Raw genomic sequence first — 23,767 nt, forward strand, 5'->3', positions numbered from 1 at the left:
AGCACAAGAGAGGTTTGGAGAGGGTTGGATAGGAGGGAGGAGTAAACCTTACCCTATGAGAGGAGATTAGGAGAGAGGAGGTGAGAAGAGATGGCGGAGGGTAGGAGTGAGGGAGCGGGGGGTGGACAGAAGAGGTTTGCCTCTTTCCTACTGTCCTTTCTCCCCTACATTGTATCAAAGAACAGTTTCTTATTTGGCTCTTTCAGATATTGATCACTGATGAGAATGTTTTAATTTCCTTCACAGATCTCTGAATAAAATGGGTTCCTGGTCCTGATGGACCTGGAATTGTCCAAGCTTTCCCACAAAGTACAAGCACTGAAACTCAAATTGCTCAGGTGATTCACAGAAAGCTAGAAACGGCAGGTGCTCAGTCAACACTTTGTTTAACGTTCCTAACTTGCCTCTGTTCTATTAAAGTTATCGTTTTACATGTTCCATCTACAGCAGTAGATGCCTTGCTTGAAGAGCTACACTACCTGCTGAGTACTGTGTCTGTGTGAAGAGAAGAGGTTTGCTTTCATGTTAATACATTTGTTGAATCAACAAGGTGGTCTAATTGTATGAATCATTGAGATATTGTTGAACAGAAAATAGACAAATTAATTGGATATTAATCACAAAAATACATAAATCTAATGCATTTTGATTGAATTTAAGCTTAATTGTTATGTATTTCAAACACATACACATTATTCATCTGAATAGGTAACCTAATTACTATGTAATTCAAAGAAATATACTTAATGTATTCTGAATACATAATCTGATTAATATGCATTTAAATTCAATAAATTATATCAATACTGAATACATAAACCTGGTGAATATGCATTTCAAATGAGTAGGTCTTATTACACTGATGAATATGCATCATGTAAAGTTTATTAGTTAGGTTTATGTTCAAAATATTAAAAAAATTAAATGGAACTTTGTCATGTAATTATTTTACATAAATCTTAAAAGTTAGGGTTAAATATTTCTGTGAGTGTACTTACGTCTGAAAACTGCTTTTTCTTTACCCCCTTGTTCCACTTTTACACACAGGAATGGTTGTTACCTGTGTCCTTGTTTCAAATCTTATTTCACAACGATAGAGTGTTTACTAGGTTTGCTTGCATTTTATCAAACGGTTAGCAGCGGAAGCAACTACCAGAGCTGGGGGCGTTACTAATTATTAAATTAGGAGCACTTGCGCCAGGTTATGGGCAGGTCTCATCACGCCTTTCAACAAAAATAACCTACAACCCAATGTGCATTTTACCAGCTGCATAGTTGTGCAGTCGTCGGGTCTGCTATCAGTATGAGAGGAGCAGGATTAAAGCGACCAGTCCTCATATTAATGATCATTGGGCTCATCTTCTACGTGAGCCTGTATATAAAGAGTGGATATGAGGATACAGCGGGGTCCGAAAAAGATATTGAACCTCCTCGGGTGATCAGGAGTCTATCTGACCTGGAGACAAGCGTCAACAACCTCTGTGAGTCAAGGAAATTATTTGTTTTTTCTAAGTTCATGTTACACTTTTTTAACTTTTTTTTTTAATCCGGTTTAATCGGTAGCCTATAAAGATGGGAAATTGTAAGGCAATTATGTTTAATTGGATTAAACTTAAGTTATTAGACATCCTGTGCTTTTATATTCATGTTTCCATGCTCATTTCATTCAGATATATCAATATCTGTAATGATGTATAAAAGTGCCCTTAGAAAATGGCAACTTTTTTAAAGGTAGCATATAACAAAAAGTTTGAAATAAAATGAACCAACATTTATCGATGTGTTTATACATTTTAATATATTCATATACATATGTTGCTTACTGAGGTTCAAATGTGTGCTATTGACAGTGTTGGGAAAGTTCACTTTCTACATGAACTAGTTCAGTTCACAGTTCACAAATTTTAAAATGAACTAGTTCAGTTCATAGTTCATAGTTCAAAATGTTGAACTAAAGTTCATGGTTTCAAAAATGAACTAATTTATAGTTTATAGTTCTTTTTTCAATACGTTGCTGCGAGCTATTATTTGTCTCCTGTACGATGTTAATGGGATTTGGGTGGTAGTGGATCTGTTTTGGCTCTCTTTTTTATTCGCCACTCACACATACCGTGAAAGGCTAGTCGTGTGCTTATTCTCAATGTGCCGTTTAAGGTTTGTTGTCGACGCCGTCGATGTACGGACTTGCTTTTTCAAACCGGGCGGACACAGTTTACAGGCAAACGTTTGATTTTTTCCGTCTGAGTCAGTACTGACTTTAACGTAAAACTCGTTTAAATGCTCATACGCCGACGCCGGAGAGCAGGGGTGGGGAACCTTTTTTTATAACTATAATGATCATATAAAGATGTGCCTTTACCTCACTGGTTGTAGAAAAAGCTTCTTATATCCGTTAGCATAGCTAGCTAACCAGATGCTAATGATAACAACACAGTTATTGACTGTCTGATCAGTATGACAGATGAGCAGATCGCCACTGGGCTTTCAACTAAAGACACAGACACGCAGAAACTGCGGCATGTGTATGGATTTATCGGTACTGCAATTTCTGAAGTGCTGGAGTGGCTTTCTGGTGCTCTCCGTCAGAACTGCACCCCTGTCAGTCGAGACATATACCACGTGATGACACGTTAGGCTCGTGTTGTGTTCAAGGACCCTGACCTTGGCCAGGAAAAACAGGCACTCGCTTGTTTAATTTTTTTGCGGTCTAGATTTCTTTAATTTTTTTATTTTTTGCGTGTGTTTATAAATTACCTCGAGGGCCGTACCAAATTGTCTCGCGGGCCGTATACGGCCCGGAGGCCGGAGATTCCCCACCCCTACCATAGAGTCTCAATCTGAGCGAGTGCTGCTCCAGCTGCTCTCGGCTTCGTCCATACTAATTCATTCATTCATTCAATGCTCGCCGGTTCCGCGGCTCCACATTGTTTGTTGTGAGGAGTCTGATATATTTAATATATTTATATTTTAGTGCGACAGCCAGGGGTGACAGGCGCGTACGCGTCACAGGCAGCTTGCTGTTGCCAGATTGGGTGGTTTTCCGCATTATTTTGAAGCCTGTTTACTGTGTGTTTTAACTGGGATTTCGGCTGAAAGGCATATGAAATCTGGCACACTTTTGAACGCCGTTATATAATACAGTGCTGAGAATGAACGCACTTTTGAACGCCGTTATACAGCGCTGAGAATGAACGCGTTCTCAATTACGTTCATCTAGCGGAAATACAGTACGTTCAGTTCACGTTCGCCCAAAATATGAACGCGTTCATGAACGATCGTTCATTGAACGCGTTCAGGTACATCACTGGCTATTGATACAGTACATTCTCATCTCAACTGATCAAAACCTGCAGTAAGTCATTAACATTTGTCTAAAATGTTATTTAAAATATAATTTCCTTTAACCACAGGCTGCATTGCTCACGAAAAAAAAGATATTTATCCTAGTTTGTGGCTTCTTTCCAGTTTGTTCAACTGTGAATTATCTAGAACAGGAAAATGTTTGACAATATAATTCTAAGTGCTTGTCAGGGGTCAGCGATACCTGTAGGAGCCAATTAATTGTGGGTATAAAGGTAGGAACCTATGTGTGTTGGTGAGAGGTTCCGCCGGAAGGCCATACAGTTTTTGACCACACACGGAGAACACACACACAAACACGGGATTACAAGCAAAGGAACGGTATTGTGTAAACGGTAATATCGTGTGGTGAACATGAAAAGAAGCAAATAAATGGACCGTTTCAAACTGGAAACTTGGTTTCTAACATTTATTCAGCAGCAAACTTGTGTGCGTCAATTACACCCACCAAGCGGATCCTCAGAGGCTTAAAGCGTTGGCTTAGCCTCTACAAATAGTCAAAAACTTGCCTTTTTTGGAGTAACACAAGAGGACATTTTTTCGTTGCGTTTATGGAACGCTGAGAGCGGCTGCTCACCTTCTACCGGACGCCGAGAGGAGGAAAACAACACGCCGGCTGCACAGCTGTTAGCAGCCACCTGACGCCGAGAGGAGGACGGCTACAACTCGTTTGCTCATCTGCTGCACAGGAAGGCGACAGGAGCAACGCGCTGAATGGTGCCGGGAAGCTTTTCGCCGCTTGGCACGGAACTACGTTCATCTGAGGAGGTATGTGTAGCGCGCTACAACCGGTTTAAATGGCCATAGGAATTAAGTTGTGTGCACACATAAGGGGCGTAATTCCAATGCATTGGTTGTGAAAAGGATGAACAATAAGCGCTTGTATTGTACTGATTGATTTGTGACAATCCGTTTGACTTTAAGACATTCAAATATGGAGGAGCGCTCTGCGGACATACCAGCAGCTGACAGCGCGTCAGATTACGCGCTGCCAGCAGCTGGCAAGCTGGATAGCGTGGCCGGCTGTAGTGATGCGCAAAGCACTAAGCGGGTAGTTAAACTCTCTGCCAAAGCACTTGCGGAAAAACTTGAGAGGTTGCAAAATGGCAGAAAGGCTAAGCTAAATAAAGCTAGCAAATTAAGAACAAGTATAAAAGATTTGATGTTAAGTGCTGAACATGCTAAGGTTCAAAATGCTCTGGATGGTTATATTGAATTGTGTGTTGAAGCCAGGTCTATGCATGACACTTTAATGGGTTTATTGCCACATGATGAAAGAGAAAGACATGAAACATGGTTTAAAGCCAAAATGATGTTCAATGATGAATTTATTGTCCAAATCAAGGTGTGGGTTTGTGAAACCAAAGGTACTGGTGATAATAATGATGAAATCAATCCTGATGACAGTGTTTCTAATGTTGGTAAATGTTCAAACAAAAGTGACAGCAGTACAAAGTCAAGTACAACTTCATCTGCACAAATTATAGCAGCAGCAGAAAAGGCTGCAATTGTTGCTCGCATGGCAGGCTTAACTGAGAGGCATGCACTGGAGGAACAGGAGCTACAATTAAAGCTACAATTAAAGCGGAAAAAGGAAAAGCTTGATTTGGAAACTGAGCTAGCTATATCTACTGCTAGGCTAGCAGTTTTACAGGGTTCACATTCACGACGTTCCTCGCTTGCACCAACAAATGGAATGAACTCATACCTGGAAAAGGAAAAAAGGAAACTGGCATCGTTAAACATACTTAACCCCCTGGCAAAGGAGTATGATTCCACATCATGGCAAATATCCTCCAGCAAACCAACAAAGGTGGACATGGGACCAAAGCAAGCTGAAAGGCAGTTTGCATTTAAGGAAGATGCGTATGTACAAAAGCAACATTATCTGGGAACATCACATGGGTTGATAACTGGTGAATCAACTGCATGGGAAAGGCAACAGGAAAATCACCATCAGCAAATCAATCTAATTCCACCTGAAGGTTTATTCACGATAATGCAAAAGCAAAATGAAATAACAGCTGCACTGGTTCACCAGCAACGTTTACTGTCTCTACCAGCAAGAGACATTCCTATCTTTGATGGAGACCTGTTTCAGTACAAGGCTTTCATTAAAGCATTTGAACAAGGAGTGGAAAACAAAGCCAGCAAAGCCGACTGCTTGTACTATTTAGAACAGTTCACAAAAGGACAGCCACAGGAACTGGTTCGTAGCTGCCAGCATATGGCTCCAGAACGTGGCTACATTGTGGCAAAGGGTCTTTTGCAAGAACATTTTGGGAACGAGTACAAGATCGCTGCTGCTTACATAGGAAAGGCTCTAGCTTGGCCAACAATAACAAAGGCAGAAGACATTAAAGCACTACAAGCCTATGCTTTATTTCTGCGTGGATGTGCTAATGTGATGGAAGAACTTCAGTACATGCAGGAGTTGGATATGCCCTCCAATATGAAAATGGTTTTCTTCAAGTTGCCATACAAACTAAGGGAACAATGGAGAAACAAAGCTCATAACATCATGGAAGCCTCAAACAACAGAGCTCATTTCATTGACTTGGTCAAATTCATTGAGAGGCATGTACGAGTCCTTTCTGATCCGATCTTTGGAGACATCGAGGATTCAGGACATAAATCAGTTGCTATCAAATCTTCCAACATGTTTCAGCCACAATCAAAGAACAGAATGAAAGGAAGTAGTTTTGCCGCTACAGTATTCCCAATGAGTGAGGTCGGAATTAAAACGACAAATAACTCAAAACCACAGGAGAGCTTGGTGTGTCATTGTTGTGATCACAACACTCACGTTTTGGACAGATGTAAGCAGTTCAGCAAAAGGAAGCACAGAGACAAAATTCAATTTCTAAAGGAGAAAGGAATTTGCTTTGGATGCTTGTGTATTGGACACATAAGCCGGGACTGTAAACAACGCTTGATCTGTGAGGTTTGTGAAAAGCAACATCCTACTGCGCTCCACATAAATACATCTAATGTGGAATTGGGACAAACCGCTAAATCACAAGCACCCCCTCAGACATGTGGACGTACAGGGGCCGGAAATGATGGCTGCATTCTTTCAATTATTCCAGTGCAGGTCAAGTCCACAAAAGGAAGTGAGATTATACAGACCTATGCATTTTTAGATCCTGGAAGCACAGCCACATTCTGCTCGGAAGATCTCATGCACAGATTAAACATCACAGGAAAAATAACTAATTTTCTTTTGAAGACTATGGGACAGAAAAAGGTCGTTCCAGCTTACTCCTTATTTGGGATGGAGGTATCTGGTCTTGAGGGAAATAACTTTTATTCTCTTCCAGAAGTCCTCACACAGAAGCAAATGCCAGTAACCAAAGAACACATTGCTACAGCCGCAGATGTTAAGAGGTGGAATCATTTGTCAAAAGTTCATATCCCCAGCATAAATGCCAATGTTGACATGTTGATTGGAACCAACGCTCCCAAGATACTGGAACCTTGGGAAATTGTCAACAGTTGTGGAAATGGCCCATACGCTATAAGAACAGTGTTGGGATGGGCCATCAATGGTCCTTTACATGGAAGCAGCAATGGCAGCGATGTTGACATGGAGCAAGCTTCTGTTGTGGTGAATAGGATTTCTGTTTCCAAATTGGAGCTCATGCTTAGCAGTCAGTATAATCATGACTTTAATGAAAAGCCCTCAGAGGAAAAAGAGATGTCAAGGGAAGACCAAACATTTATGAAAATCATGAATACATCTGCAACATTACAGGACAACAGGTACAGCCTGAAGTTGCCCCTTAAGACACCTGACGTCCTTCTTCCAAACAACGTTGCAGTTGCAAAGCAAAGGCTACTTGGATTGAGGAAAAGATTTGTGAGTAACCCAATATTGCATAAGGAATATGCCAGCTTTCTGAATGGAGTGATTGAAAAGGGTTATGCTGAACAGGTACCAACACAGCAGCACTGTGGCAGTGGAAAATTATGGTACATCCCACACCACAGTGTTTACCATCCACGAAAAGGTTCTCTCCGAGTGGTGTTTGATTGTGGTGCCACATTTAAAGGAACATCATTAAACAATGTACTTTATCAAGGTCCCAATCTCACCAGTTCACTGCTTGGAGTTCTCACTCGTTTCAGGCAGGAACCTGTGGCGTTCATGGGCGACATACAGGCTATGTTTCACCAGGTCAAAGTCACAGAAGAAGACCGAGACTTCCTTCGTTTTCTCTGGTGGCCAGAGGGAGACTTCACCAGAGAGATCCAGGAATACAGAATGACGGTGCATCTGTTTGGGGCTGTCTCTTCTCCCAGTTGCGCTAGCTATGCGCTAAGGAAAACTGCTGACGACAACAAGTCTGACTTTTCTGCTGAGACTGTTGAAGCAGTTAAGCGAAATTTCTATGTGGACGACTGTTTGATGGGTTTGGGCTCAGAGAAGGCAGCAATACAAATGGTTGAAGATCTTAATGCTCTCTGTAAAAGAGGAGGTTTTGTGCTGGAAAAATGGATCAGCAATAGTCGGGCAGTTTTGGAGACAATCTCGGAAGAGCAGAAGGCTAAAGAGCTAAAGGACCTGGATCTGGATAGAGACAATCTTCCTCTTGAGAGAGCTTTGGGACTACTCTGGTGCGTCGAGTCAGATTCCTTTAAATTCAAGATGGAAGTGAAACAGCAGGCTCTAACCAGACGTGGCATGCTGTCCACAACAAGCTCGGTGTATGATCCTTTGGGTATTTTGGCACCAGTCACTTTGCCAGCCAAGATAATGCAACAAGAGCTTTGCAGGAGAAGCTGTGGATGGGATGATGCCATTCCACCAGATATCGTACACCAGTGGAGACGGTGGTTGGAGGACATTAAGCTGTTGGCATCACTCAAAGTGGACAGGTGTATGAAGCCAAAGGACTTCGGTGAACCCATACACTCTCAACTACATCACTTTGCTGATGCCAGTGAAAATGGCTACGGGACTGTAACTTACATCAGGCTAATGAACTGCAAAGGTGATGTTCATGTTGCTTTCCTATTAGGAAAGGCTAGAGTTACACCCATAAAAATGGTGACCATTCCACGACTGGAACTAACAGCTGCTGTTCTGGCTGCCAGAGTGGATATGATGTTAAAATCAGAGCTTCAACTTCATTTGGATGAGTCTGTGTTTTGGACAGACAGTACTTCAGTTCTGAAGTACATTAACAACGAGGACAAGCGTTTCCACACATTTGTGGCAAATAGGATCACAACCATAAGAGAGGTTTCAAGACCATGTCAATGGAAGCATGTAGGAACCAAAGACAACCCAGCTGATGCTGCATCCAGAGGAATGAAGATCCCTGACTTTCTGAAGAGCCGCAGTTGGCTTGAGGGTCCCACGTTTCTTGTCAAATCTGAAGAGGAATGGCCTACATATTATGGCGGTGATGTCATATTGGATTTGGTTGACCCAGAAGTCAGAAAAGATACCTCGGTTAATATCATAGTCAATGGATCACTTGATGCAACAGACCAGCTCATGACTTACTTCTCAGACTGGAAAAAGCTCAAAGTGTCGGTGGCCTGGTTTATCAGGCTGAAGACAATTCTGTTGGAGTTGTGTCGTAAAAGAAAGGATTTGAATCCCTCTGCACAAGCTGGTCAAGTGAAAAGACTGAAACTCAAAGTCAACCCGGAGAGTCACATCTTGACACCTAAAGATCTCTTGGAAGCTGAGTTGGCTATAATACGCTACGGTCAGCAGCATAGGTTTAAGGATGAAATCACTTCTTTAACATCTGAAACAGGAACAGTTAGCAGACACAGTTCCATCTACAAGCTGGATCCGATTCTGGAAGATGGACTACTAAGAGTTGGTGGCAGGCTAAGCAAAGGAGCAATGCCTTTGGAGGTGAAACATCCATTGATCCTCTCCAAAGAGCAGCATATTTCCACACTCATCCTCAAGGACATTCATCAACTACTAGGGCACAGCGGTAGAAACCATACACTGTCTGCTTTGAGAAGAAAATATTGGATAACAAGTGCTAACTCTGCCATAAGGAAGATCATATCGTCATGCCACTTTTGCAGACGTTACAATGGAAGAGCTATGGAGCAAAAAATGGCAGATCTTCCAAAGGAGAGAATTATTCCAGATCTACCTCCATTCACCAATGTTGGAGTGGATTATTTTGGACCTGTTGAAATCAGAAGGGGCAGATCTACTTGCAAGCGTTATGGAGTGATATTTACCTGCTTAACAAGTAGAGCAGTTCACTTGGAGGTTGCACCCTCTCTTGACACTGACGCATGCATAAATGCTATAAGACGTTTCATCAGTAGAAGAGGTCAAGTTGTTCATATGAGGTCAGACAATGGAACCAACTTCATTGGAGCAGAAAGAGAACTAAGAGAGGCCCTCGCTGCATTGAATAATGAGAAGATTCAAGGAGCTCTAATTTCAGCTGGAGTTGAATGGAGTTTTAATCCACCAGCAGGATCTCATCATGGTGGTGTTTGGGAGCGCTTGATACGCATGGTAAAGCGCGTCCTCAATTCAGTTGTGCAGCAACAGATGTTGAATGATGATGGACTCCATACAGTCATGTGTGAAATTGAAGCCATTCTTAACGATCGGCCAATCACCAAGCTGTCTGACGATCCAAATGATTTGGAGCCTCTAACACCAAATCATCTTCTTCTTTTGAAAGGGAAACCAGCTCTGCCACCTGGATTGTTTGAACCATCTGACATGTATGTGAAACGTCGCTGGAGACAAGTTCAGTACATTTCTGATCTATTTTGGAAGCGTTGGGTGCGAGAATACCTGCCGTTGCTACAAGAGAGGCAAAAGTGGATCCAAAGGAAAAGGAATATAGTCGCTGGTGATATTGTAGTCATCATGGATTCCTCAGCTCCCCGCGGTTCCTGGCCTCTTGGCAAAGTATTGGAGGTTTTTCCTGACAAAGGAGGACTGGTGCGCTCTGTCAAGCTACAGACCATGACCAACATTATTGTGCGACCTATTACTAAACTATGTTTAGTACAGGAAGTGTAGGATGTGCATTTCTATGTATTGAAATATGATTTTTACATTTGGCTCCTTCATTGTTTTCAATTGATACCGGTACTATCAATTAGGGGCTGGTGTGTAGGAGCCAATTAATTGTGGGTATAAAGGTAGGAACCTATGTGTGTTGGTGAGAGGTTCCGCCGGAAGGCCATACAGTTTTTGACCACACACGGAGAACACACACGGAGAGCACACACGGAGAACACACACACAAACACGGGATTACAAGCAAAGGAACGGTATTGTGTAAACGGTAATATCGTGTGGTGACGGAACGCTATGTTGTAGCGTTGATAAACGAAACAATTTAACTAAATTGCTAGTCAAAATACCAATACCACAGGAAACATTTTTATATTTTTAGTGGCCCGAGCGGGCAAGTGGAAAGTACGTTATGCTGGCCCAGGGTGTCTAAATAGTGGTTCCGGGCCAGCGGGCCATTTAATGTCGAGCCCTGCCGGTTACCGGCCGGCCCACATCGTCCGACCGGCCCACTTCAGTACCGGCTCATCGGGATTCGTCCCGAACGTCCCGATGGCCAGTCCGCCCCTGGCTGTAGGTGTGTGTGTGTGGTACAGTGCGTAGATGCGGCGGACAGACGGGTCTCAGTTGGTTTGATGTCCTTACTTTTAATACTTGCAAATACAACTTTTGGCCCGTAATTTCAATTCCCCATTTCAGCGACTAGAGAGAGGGGGGGGGGGGGTGGTATATCCAGTCTCTGATTGTGTTACGGTATTATGAGAGTGCTCTCATACTTTAAATTGCATATATTTATATAAATATATTTGTGTCTGTGTGTCCGCATCTGTAGCCTGGTATTGTCTCATTATACCGCACTCTCAATAAATTCAAAGTAAATATGTGGGGGAACAATGTTCAGCTGATCCAGCAGAGATTATAAAATATGACAAAACACTGGACAGATGATGCAGCTGTTGCCACGTAATAATGAACGGACGTCGCTTTAATATGACCGCTCAGAGGAGAGGAGTTCTCATTTCTTTAAACGTCTGCTGCTTCCCCTCCTCTCTACTCGGTTCCCCTCCTCGGTCCTCCGCTCGCATCTCCTGTGGGCGGGACTAAGTCTCGAGGAGGGGAGTCGAGGAGGGGACATTTAAGAATTGAGAAGCCTCTCTCGACTCCTCGGTCCTCCGGTAGTGACCCGGAAATGAATTTCAGCGCGCCATGTTGAAGGACGTCTCATTTCTCTAAATGCGCTTCGAGGACCGAGGATCGAGCGTCGAGCGTCGAGGAGGCTCTCTGGAGGAGCTCTAACCGAGGATACACTGATGGGTCCTCCACGGCTGCTTCGTGGATGCATTTCCGGCAACAGAGATGTTTCAAAGACTCGTGACGCACGGCCGGACTTATCTCAGCCAATGACAGCTCTGCATGCATCCCCTGGATATTATTTTATTAACTGCTTTCATTGCGACGCGATGTTTACAGTGAGAACAGCTGTGAGGTCCGTGCAGAAAGCAGAGCAGTGTGTATACTATATATCACTCAGTAGAACAGGCCTACTCTTTTTGCTTTAGTTTAGTAGATATCTACAAACAAAGAGTCGATATTTTTCTAAAACCATTTAGTGCTTCACAATAAAATACACCACGGCTGTAGCCTGTTTTAGGAGCTGTATATGCGTGAGTGTGGTGTAGGTGTGTGTGGTACAGTGTGTGCGTCGATGCAGCAGACAGACAGGTGTCAGTTGGTTTGGTGTCCTCTGCTTACTTTTAATACTTGTAAATAAAACTTTTGGCCCGTAATTTATTTTCCACATTGTAGCGACCAGAGAGTGGGGGGGATATATCCAGTCTCTGATAGTGTTACGTTATTATGAGAGTGCTCTGCTTGATTCTGAAATTGTATATATGTATATAAATATATACATATATGTGTGTGTGTCCCCGCATCTGTAGCCATTATTGTCTCATTATACCGCACTGTGAATGAATCAAAGTAAATATATAAGTCGTCATGAACACATCTGTCCATCAGACAGAGGGCTGCTGCCTCCTGTCATCATTAATGGACGTCTCTTTAAAATGACCGCTCAGAGGAGAGGAGTTCTCATTTCTCTAACCGCCTGCTGCTTCCCCTCCTCTCTCCTCGGCTCCTCCGCTCGCATCTCCTGTGGGCGGGACTAAGTATCGAGGATAGGAGTCGAGGAGGGGAGTCGAGGAGGGGAGTTCGAGAAATGAGAAAGGGCCCGGGCCATAGCCTTCCTCAGGCAGTGTGTTTGTACCGGGGACAGGTGAGTGACACCCCCTTGATGAGAGACTGTAAGAAATGATCGGGGAATCCTTCCAGAGTGGAGTCATGACGACTGGATCTGAATTATATTTTCGTATTTGGTGGTTTGTGTCCCAGCTGTCGATCAGCTGTGCGCAGCGTCTCCACTGCAGCCTGTGCATCTCACCCCCCCCCCCCTTCCCCGCAGCAACTCTATATCCACCAGTTAAAGGAAATACAACTAATGTGTTGTTATATTAGCTGTTGTGGTGACACCATGTGGGACCATAATTCACCTTGCTTATTGTGTTGCCACACGGACCCTTTAGTGGGAACACCTGTAGCTTTAGCTGCCATTCCTGCTAGCTCATCAGGCAGAGCAGTGCATGTGTTAACCTCTCTGATATTAATGGATAATAAAGATTGGAACTCCATTCTTAATACACCACCTCCGACTCTCTTTTCACGGCACTACACTGGTGACCCTGACTTTTCCGAGAAAGTTTCCGGAAAATTAACGAACATGGCTGAGCGCGATGTTTTCATAAAGCTTCCGGAATTCTGGGAGCACGCAGCGGAGGCATGGTTCGCACACGTGGAGGCACATTTCGCCTGCCAACAGGTCCGTGACGGGGACCTGAAATACTACCATGTGGTAGCAGCGCTGGGGAGCTCCACGTCGTCCAGGTTGGTGGGATTTATCGAAGCCCCCCCACACCATGGCAAATATGAGGCGATTAAGGCCCTTCTCCTTAAGACATTTAGCTTATCTGCTAAGGAGAGGGCCCGCCATATACTTGACATTCAAGGCCTAGGAGACAGCAAGCCATCCCAGCTAATGGAGAAAATGCTAAATCTGCTAGGGGGGGAAGATCCCCGGATTTTATTCACAGAGATTTTCCTGCGTCACTTGCCTCCCCGGGTCCAGACAGACAGAAAAAAAGATTTTCAAAAATACAGATTTCAGTATTTTGAGGCTCTAACGGCCCGTCTACACTACAGGCATCAAAAAATCTTGAAGCTGGGCGTGTCTGAGGCTTGGCGATTTCTCGCGCCCAAGGCGACCAACAACCAATCAGGAATCTCCCGCCCGCCCCCGGCATATAATGCAAAAAAAAGCCCGCTACTTCTCCACTATTGCCAAAATGGATGCCGGTTTTGTAGCAAGGGTAGCGTTGGTTTATGCAATGTCTCGCAGGAGGCCACATATTGTGCGTCGCTGTTGGGTACATCCGATACTCAGAAAACGTCTGGAACGGGGGGAATACCACGTTCTTGTCCAAGAGCTCCGCCTGGATGGTGTACTGTTTCAGCAGTACTTCAGGATGAGCAAAGACGTGTTCGACGAGTTGCTGGGGAAAGTCGGTCCACTGATTGCAAAGGCAGACATCCGTATGCGTTTGTCAATCGGACCTGCCGAGCGACTCGCCATCTGCCTACGGTACGTTTTGTGTATTTCTACTTCTTTAATATGACTCTGTATATAAAGAGAGAGAATGCATGCAATGGATGAATGAAGTCTGTGATTTAGTTTATTAATTAAGATAGCTAGGTAAACACAGTATTGTGTGTGTGTGTGTGTGTGTGTGTGTGTGTGTGTGTGTGTGTGTGTGTGTGTGTGTGTGTGTGTGTGTGTGTGTGTGTGTGTGTGTGTGTGTGTGTGTGTGTGTGTGTGTGTGTGTGTGTGTGTGTGTGTGTGTGTGTGTGTGTGTGTGTGTGTGTGTGTGTGTGTGTGTGCGCGCGCGTGCGTGGCGTATGACATTTTTTAAAATCATGTATATTACTTTTTTCTCAGGTACCTGGCAACCGATGACTCATACAGGACCATAGCGTTCAGCTATCGGGTCGGGCATGCAACAGTGGCATGCCGGTACCACAGACGGAGGACTGGAGAGCCATCGCTGCTGGGTTCCAGGAGCGCTGGAACTTTCCGAATTGCGTTGGTGCCATTGATGGGAAGCACGTGGTGATCCAGGCTCCGGCAAATTCTGGGTCCCTCTACTTCAACTACAAGTCCACCCACTCCTTGGTACTACTGGCTGTCGTGGATGCCCAGTACCTCTTCAGGGTAGTGGATGTCGGAGGTTTTGGAAGGAGCAGCGACGGTGGGAGCCTGCGGAATTCTGCTTTTGGATAGGGCCTCCGAGATGGCAGTCTGCAGCTACCACCTGACACCGTCATCCCAGGAGCAGAGCGGCTCGGCCTTCTTCCCCATGTGTTGGTTGGAGATGAGGCTTTTCCGCTGATGGCCAACCTGCTGCGCCCATTCCCTGGACGTCAGCTCACCCGTGAAAGGAGGCTGTTCAATTACCGTCTCAGCCGGGCCAGGTTGGTGGTTGAATGTGCGTTTGGCATCCTCGCATCACAGTGGAGAATGTTCCGGCATGTCATTACCACCAGCCCGGAGGTAACAGAGTTGTGTGTGAAGGCCACCTGTGTGTTGCACAACTTCCTCCGCAGGAAGACAATAGGAAGGCCATCACGCACACCTGTCGTCGCAGAGTGGAGTGATGAAGCTCCAACCCTGCGCGATGCACCTATGATGGGCTCAAACAACGCCACACGCCGATCCATCCAACTGCGGGAGACCTTCTGCTCCTATTTGAATGAGGAGGGTGTTGTCATGGCAGCATAAAGTGGTGTAGGGTCACCATGGCTCCTCCAAACCAAAAGCTCTTTTAAGAGCTACCCATTTTCAAATATTCCAAATGAGCCATTTTAAAATCAAACATTCCTAATAAACATGTTTCTTGAATTGATATTATTATATTATGATATGACTAACTACCTTTTTCTTTCAGCCCTGTTTTTACTGATAAACCACTCATAATTTCAATAGGTTTTCACTGAACAATTACGGAAGAAAGCACATTATATATACCGACATACATGAAACTTCTGGTATGTTGCAACTGACAAACCACATGAACAAGTGAAGACACAGTATAGCCATAATAGCATACTTTATTTGGTAATGTTGTGAGTGAAGTGTGTGTGATGAGTGATGAGTGTAAAAAAATGTTATGTGGATCAGTATGTGTGAAAAACTTATTAAATTAGAAATGTTTCCTGGTCCACGTCAAAAATTAGCTGGTGTATCCCGAGGCGGACTCTTGCCCTCTGTCCCCTTGTCATCAGCCTCATGGAGGCATGGTCTGCCGGGGGACATTGTTGGACGTCTCACGGTCTATGATGAATGGGGTTAAAAATCCCATCACTGCCATGATATGCCAGGGCTTGAACCCCCCTGCAGACCCTGCCCCGCTTCTTTTTGCCTCCTTCTCCATATTCTTCTCCTTGCGGAACCTGTCCCTCAGAGTCTTCCATCTCTTTTTGCACACATCCTCTAATAAAATGAAATGAAATAATAAAGTTAATAAATAATAAAGTTAATTTCTTGAATTTACTAAATTATTCCTCCATTTATGAATGCTATTGTTATGCTACATTCCATGCTGGCTAAATATACTGTCTATGCTTGATAGCTGTGCATGTATTATATGTTATGTTATATATTAAGGGTAATATTGGTATATTATACATATATATATATATACATTATATATTATTGGTATATTAATATATTAAGATATAAGATTATATATTATGCTTATACTTATATTATTATTTTATTATTATATGTTATGCTACATTGCTAGCTGTCCATTTAATGTTAAAATGAAGTAAACCGCCATGCCTGGTTCCTCCGGTTTAGGTCCCGGTAGGTGAACAGAGTACAGTCATACAGGACTGGGACATTTGCCGATAGATGCTCGCGCAAAGCCATGCCATGCTCCCCACAATGCAGTTCGGCGAAATTTAAAAATCTTCTACGTCACCCCATTCAAATGAATGGGCGAAGCGTTGAAAGCATTTTGTTATGCCTGTAGTGTAGACGGGGCGTAAGCCCCATTTCTTTTCCTCACAGACGGGAAAAAAAGTCAGACATTATCCGATTTAAAATAAAAACATAAAACACTGGCATGTAATTTACGTTAGAATAAATAGGATGGTTTTGAATAATAGATGAGAGTAAAATCTACGTCACTTTACAGCCCCGCCCACTTTTGGGGAAACCAACGCTGTCATTTGAACGGCGATCAAGCCTGAAGCCACAGAGATCTTCTGTTACTGTCCTTTCTTCTTAGAGGAAGTACAGAAACACGTAACTCTGGATTTGTTTTATTGTTTGAGGTGCAATAAAAAAACACAGCAGCTTTTCGGCATGTTAAAACTATTATTTTTTGCCTCGCTCATGAGAGTAACAGCTGGCGAAATTACAGCCTCGCCGACTGATTTCAAAGGTGTGCTCTAAAATGATATTTATAAATGGCAAAGATATGTAGAAAATAAACGTATTTAAGATACGTTCATAAGAAACGTAACGTGGGAGAAAATATGCTTCTAGAAGATATGTAGAAAATAAACGTATTTGAGATATGTTCATAACGAACGTAACGTAGGAGAAAATACGTTTCTTGCTAAACGTAATTGAGAATGCAGTTTAGTTCTGTGGGAACGTAATTTTTAGGAGACAGGGTTGCTTTATAAATGAGGCCCCTGATCTTATTATTGTCAGGGTGTCAAAAATGTCCAAATTTGGTTCTGTGGGTCAATATAGTAATTCATTATCATGGTTAATAGAACAAATGATTCTCATTTTGCTTGTTTTGTCAAGACAACCTACTCAAAGCTTTTGAGCAGAAGCAGGACACCATGCAGAAATTGCTCGAAGAGGACATAGAGCGAAGGAGAAAAGCTGCAGAGGTTGTACAGCCACCAGTCCAGAAACTCCCAGAGCAGAAAGAGGAACCTCAAGCAAAGATCGAGGAAAAACAGGAGGCCCCTGTAAAGAAAAAGTCAAATAAACTCTTCCCTGACTCCCCCCTGTTCAAGGAGTGGGGTGGGAATCTGTCTGAGGATGAGCAAAGAGAGGCACAGAGTTTGTTTGATAAGTACGGCTACAACGTGTTTCTGAGCGATCGCCTTCCTCTAGATCGTGCTATTGCAGATACCAGGGATAAAAGGTACGCATTGTTATCTCCTATGAAGCTATAACTACCATGTCACTTCGTACACAATGCAGGGTTAAAGGTCGTTTATAGTTCACCTAATTTGTTTGCTGATAATCCTTCACCTTTTTGTTACTGTCTGTTTGGATTAAACATTTACACAGCTTGTTAAAAAGACAAGGGTACCTTGTGTTTCTGAACAGGTGTCTTGAAAAGACATACCCAAAGGATCTGCCAAGCATCGGGGTGGTGTTGATCTACCTGAATGAGGGCCTTTCGATCCTCAAAAGAGCCCTGCGCAGCATCATCGACCGCACCCCTAAAAACCTGCTGAAGGAGATTATTTTGGTGGATGATAATAGCTCGAATGGTGTGTATGTTTCAAGTGAATCACATTACGCTACTGCTAAATCCTGTTTCTTTTTACAGATGCCCATGCTGCTGGAACATGTCTTTTAGTTTTTAAATATATTGCTGCTTTTAGACTGGAATCCTGATTTGTATCAGTTTTTTTTATATAAATATACTTTTCTTTTAAATCTCCCAGAAGGCATTTTGTCAAATGATCCTCCAGCTTTGAAGCAGTTGTTTCATACTTAAGGAAATACACCTCTTGGCAAGAGTAAGTGTTACGCAGAGTGAAGCAGGTAGGACCCAAACGCAGATTACACTTGACGATACCTTTATTTCAAGGACTTTAAATAAACTTGGACAAACAAAACACTCTTCGGTGAACTGGGTCACATACAAAAGAAGCACCAACACTGAACACAGGAGGAGATAAGACTAACGGCCCGTCCACACAGCGGCGTGCGCTGACGCTTGCCGGCGGGCATGTCTGAAGCTCGACCAACAACCAATCACATGAATCTCCCGCCCCTGACACACAAGCAGCGGTTTGATTGGCTAGAGCTTGTACTGGCATATGATTCGATTGGCTGACGCCTCGCCGAGGCGTCAAAAGTTGAACATTGCTCAACTTTTGCAGCGAGCCACGCCAACTACGCTTCACGTCGCTTCCCACGATGCATTTCGGCTAAAAGTGAGGTCACCCCATTCAAAGTGAATGGGGAAGCGTCAACGCACGCCGCTGTGTGGACGGGCCGTAAATACAGGGAGGGGTAATCACAAGACGAGAAACAGCCGGGCAGGGGAGGAGAAACACAAGGGCCACAGGTGAACACAATCAGATAACTAGACACACCAGGCAAACTAATGACAAGAGGAAAAACACAGGGAAAAGGACCAGTGGAAAACATGACATGGAAAACAGCACAAAAAAAACCTACAAAACTGCAACCGTGACATGAACTTAGGATTGTGACAGTAAGTTCAGAAGATGAATGCTACTGTCATATCTGTAACGTTTTATCTTAGCTTTTGAAGAAACACTTTCATGTCAACTAAATATAATTCATCAGTTTAAACACATGTTGCTACAGCTCCAGCACATTATCACCAATAAAACCACACATTTTAACATTTGTAAGTGTAAAATAATGTATTAGTCTGCTTTTAGAGTTTCTGCAATTTGTACTTTGTGACCTTTGGAGAAGGCCATGCTCTGCAAATGTATTTTACAGTCTTGATGCTAAGCTATCCAGGTGTTCGCTGTAAAACGATATCCAACCCTATCAATCTTTAATCAAACTCTGCAAGATAACATTTATGTTATCTTGCAGAGTTTTCACTGGTGTCAATTCAGTTCTGTTAGCTTATAGCTAACAGAACTGAATTGACACCAGTGAAGTCAACAGAGTAGAGTTGTGTAAAGAAGGGTGGAGAACGTACTATAAATGTTAGAGCTGCGGCACTGGATTGTACTAATATAACTAATAGTTGTCCATCCTATAATTAATTAAACATCTAACGCTTTTCAGTATAATTTAAGATAAGTGGTATCACCCCCTTGCTTTGGAAAAACCAAATCTGTCACGCCTGTTCTTCCCTAATGTCATAACATATTCCCACTTTATCCTCTCAATTCAAGAGGATCTGAAGGGTGACTTTGACGTGTATGTGAAGTCGCTTGAGCAGCAGAACCCAGGCCTCCGCTTTACAAGAGTGAGGCACAATGAGCAGCGAGGCCTTTCATACGCCAGGGCTTCTGGGTGGAGGGCTGCTACTGCTGACGTGGTGGCCATCCTGGACGCACACATTGAAGTCCATGAAATGTGGTAAGAGTGTGGCAAAAATAAATCCTTTTCAATGTCAGTTTATTTATAACATTAACAGTAAGTATGTTATGTTTGTAGAGAAAAATATTTAACTTTTCATTTGAGCCAGCCAGCTGAGTGGAAGCACACTTACTCCTGAAAGGTGACAATATTTCTGGATGTAGTTTCGTAGACATTTTTTAAAACATTTAAACTACTCTCAACAAGATATGTTTGTGTTATTCCCAAGCCAATACGGAAATAATCACAATGTTACACAATTTAATAAATGTACACAGCAATTTTTTTTAAACTGGAGGGTGTGTTTCCAAAGTCTTTAGTCACCTGTAATAATAGCTTTAGGAACACCCTATTCAAACACTTGCAACATCCCACTACAACAGTCTGATCCCATCACAACCGCAGCCTGATCTTTTGACCACTGAGCAGCAGTGAGGCAATCAGAAGCTTAAGGGCTTGCACAAGGGAGTTGCAGTGTTGGTAATGAGGGAAGGGCGAGTGCTGCTCAGACTTGAACCTTTTAGTAAATTACAAATGTATACTGTAATAGTATGGCAAGCTGATTTTGCAACAGTCAATTCAGTCTGCTTCAAACTGCTGCAAAAGCTGCTGGAAGTGTTGGGATGCACTATCAAGTTTATATTGGCTGCCGAACTTAAAACATGAGTCTTTTTAGCAGCTGGAAAAGAGAGGCATTAGCAGAAAGAAAATGAAAGTGGTGGATCTTTGCGATTACCACAGCTAACTTATTTGTCCTAACATTTGAGCTATTAACTAGATCCCTGGTAGTCTATGTGGCGGTAAACTGATCTTTTTACCTGCTGAAATGTTTTTAGCCAGGCATTTTAATAGCATTACAGCCTGTGGTCGATTATTGTGCCATCGTAAAAGTATGTGGTGTCTCTGACTTTGTCAAACTTTATTACCACAGTCCCATAAATAATAAAGGTGGGAAGGTTGCAACACATGAAAGCTTCCATTCTTAAGCAACAGAAACAAATTGCTCCAGTAGACCGACTGTCAGGGCTCGACAAATGATCAAAGTGAAGAGTGAACCTGCTCTCCTCCCTTCTTTTCACTCATGCAGGGCTGAACCTCTGCTGACGCAGATAAAGGGGGATCGGACCGTGGTGACGTCCCCTGTGTTTGACAAAGTCAACTATGATGACCTTACAGTTATTCCATACGAACCAGCCGCACATGCCTTCGACTGGGCTTTATGGTGCATGTATGAGAGTTTCTCCGACGATTATTACAAACTCATGGATGGCTCACTGCCTGGAAAGTAAGTAAAAGTGTATCCAGTCTAGTTTTACATGTCTCAAACAAATATAACATGGATGAGGCGTTCTTGATGATTTGAAATGAAACTGATGTATTCCACTGTAGAATGTTTAAAATGATACACGACTCACAGTTTACTCCTTTTATTTCAGGAGTCCATCTGTCATGGGAATCCTAGTGGCTGACCGGAAGTATCTAGGAGAAATTGGAGTTCTCGATGAGGGAATGAAAGTGTACGGTGGTGAAAATGTGGAGTTGGGAATTCGAGTGAGTAAGCGTCGCCTATCCACCATCAAATCTGATGCAGTCTCAGGCTTTAAGCACCATTACCCCTGTCACTATTTTGTTTTAATGATTGTGAGGTGAACAGCTATGTTACAGAGGATAGAGATGTGGATAGTGGCTATTTCTTTATTGGTAACTTCCTGGAGTCTTTATTGGTCGTCTGGCTACTTTGCCAGGAAGAGATGGTGTCCTGCAAACTGTGTGCTTTGCGCCTGCACTAATAATTTTGTTGACAGAACAATTATTCTATTTGATAAATGAGTATAAAGGATAACATGTTTAGTTTTCTGCTCGTACAGGTGTGGACATGTGGAGGCAGTATTGAAGTTGTTCCATGCTCCAAGATCGCCCACATTGAGAGGGCCCACAAGCCCTACATGCCTGATCTGTCTGGAGCCATGAGGAGAAACGCCATGAGGGTAGCAGAAGTCTGGATGGATGAATACAAACACAATGTCAATTTGGCTTGGAACTTGCCATTTGAGGTACTTCATTTGTGGGCAAACTAAATGTGGCACTTTTGTGGGCACTTCAAACTAAAAGTAAATTGTGAATAAGTGGCTGTTTTCATTGTGAAATGGCCCCCAAATTATAACACATACATTAATCACCATCGTGTGCCAACAATTTGAAAATAGCATAATGATGCTGTCCCAAAGAAGTGTGCAGTCATGTCTGTGAAAGAGCAGGAGTTGGTTATTGTAACCCTTTTTTTTACTCTTATTAAGCCCTCTGGCACTTTGTATACGTGAAGCAATCATCTCCAAACTCAAACCTGCTGGCATTTTGAGAAAGGATGAAACAAACTAACTATAACAACACTGTCGATTTGTATTAGAATTCAATTTAAAAGTATTTATTTTTGGAGCTTAAAGCTTAGTATACTTGGTGTTTTTGACAGTATGTTTTTATGACTGAAATATAATTGCCTATTGATAAAGCTTTATGTGCATTTTGAGATTTCTCGGGGCATTTCTTTCCCGTGCCCCCTTAACTTCTGACAATAAAGGGGGCCTCTTTGAGGGAATTTCAATCACTTAAGCTACAAAATAACAATTTATACCATACTCCCTGCAGAATCATGGAATTGACATTGGGAATGTCACGGAGAGGAAAGAACTAAGGAAAAGGTTGAACTGTAAACCCTTCAAATGGTACCTGGAAAATGTGTATCCCAAGTTGGATCCCTTGGACAACCTAGTAGCCTATGGAGGAGTAAGTTTAGTTTCATCTAATGCTTTGAATGGTGGTAGAATTATTGCAAGGTGTGTGTTTTAATTATTCACTCCTACACAGCAATGTTTTATCTTCATTTGAGCTCCCATTTATATAGTTGTTTTTTTCTCCCCTACTTAAAGATGAAGAATCTTGATGCCAACATGTGCTTAGACCAAGGTCCAGTGCCGGGAAACACACCCATCGCCTACAATTGCTACTATTATGGACCTCAGGCAAGTTAAGATTCTAAAAGTGGTTGTCAAGATTCATCCTTAATCTTTGTCGTATTTGCTGCTGATTTAACTGCCAAAACTGCTTTTTAAAATACTTTTTAGATTACTTATTTTCGATCAAACGGAGAGCTCTACATCGGCGGCATCAAGTCCCACAAGTACAATGACAACCGGTGTATAGCTGACATTGGGAATAAAGAAACAGAACCAGGGCTGTTCAACTGCAGAGAGGCTCTGCAGAAGAAAATGGGGATCTACTGGGACTTCACTCAGGTACTATTAATGAAATGTAATCTAGCAAAAGAAGCAACTGGTAAAATACTGTTACTAGTAAAAGCCCTGTGTTCAAAGATATTGTTGTTGTTAAAGTATTAGCATCTAAATAAACATCTAATGTAGCATAATGTGTTTAAGACTTTTATTTATAATTAACATTTTTAACACTAAATTGTGTTAACTTTCACTAGGAGTTGTTATATCTAACCGTTGGGGTTTTTGACATATCTGAAACGTTATTGTTTTACCGCTATATTAATCAAATGACTTCACAAACCACGTCTGTTTTCACCAAATCTGAAAATGCATAGTTGTCATAATTTGGCATGTACCACCCTTTGAAATGATAGGGTGGGTTAGCTCATGGTGACTCATTGTTCAAAATGTTGCATGATGACATACTGTGTAATGTGTATACCTACTGTTTACATGTAATCTCTTTTCTAGGGCAAGGAGATAAAGAACAGAGAGACAAAAAGATGTCTGGAGATTAAAAAAGATACACTAGTAATACAGGAGTGCTCTGGCCAAAGATGGGAAGTCCAACACATAATCAAAGCCTTTTAAAGTGTGTCTGTCTGTGTGTTTGCGGCCAACAAGAAGTGCACTTCTCTGCTCATAGGTCAGTCTCAAAGAAAGTCAGTCACG

General features: G+C 42.7%; 1 protein-coding gene across 1 annotated transcript; it reads left to right on the forward strand.

Moving 5' to 3' along the window:
- Positions 1-1,303: 1,303 nt before the first annotated feature.
- On the forward strand, positions 1,304-23,686 carry LOC117447712 (probable polypeptide N-acetylgalactosaminyltransferase 8). The gene is made up of 11 exons (XM_034084545.1): positions 1,304-1,481; positions 17,313-17,661; positions 17,850-18,016; positions 19,637-19,823; positions 20,911-21,108; positions 21,260-21,374; positions 21,692-21,877; positions 22,470-22,607; positions 22,751-22,843; positions 22,946-23,116; positions 23,567-23,686. Exons 1-11 carry the CDS (start codon positions 1,304-1,306, stop codon positions 23,684-23,686), a joined length of 1,902 nt encoding a protein of 633 aa, XP_033940436.1.
- The last annotated feature ends 81 nt before the right edge of the window (positions 23,687-23,767 follow it).

This window comes from Pseudochaenichthys georgianus, chromosome 6, assembly GCF_902827115.2.
Source record: "Pseudochaenichthys georgianus chromosome 6, fPseGeo1.2, whole genome shotgun sequence".
NCBI lineage: Eukaryota > Metazoa > Chordata > Actinopteri > Perciformes > Channichthyidae > Pseudochaenichthys > Pseudochaenichthys georgianus.

What these genes read in the sequence shown, in the direction of transcription:
- LOC117447712 (XM_034084545.1), top strand. Translation starts at nt 1,304, where the DNA reads ATGAGAGGAGCAGGATTAAAGCGACCAGTCCTCATATTAATGATCATT. An exon ending in GACAAGCGTCAACAACCTCT is followed by an intron (nt 1,482 to 17,312) that starts GTGAGTCAAGGA and finishes TGTTTTGTCAAG; the next exon opens with ACAACCTACTCAAAGCTTTT. An exon ending in CTTGGAACTTGCCATTTGAG is followed by an intron (nt 21,878 to 22,469) that starts GTACTTCATTTG and finishes TACTCCCTGCAG; the next exon opens with AATCATGGAATTGACATTGG.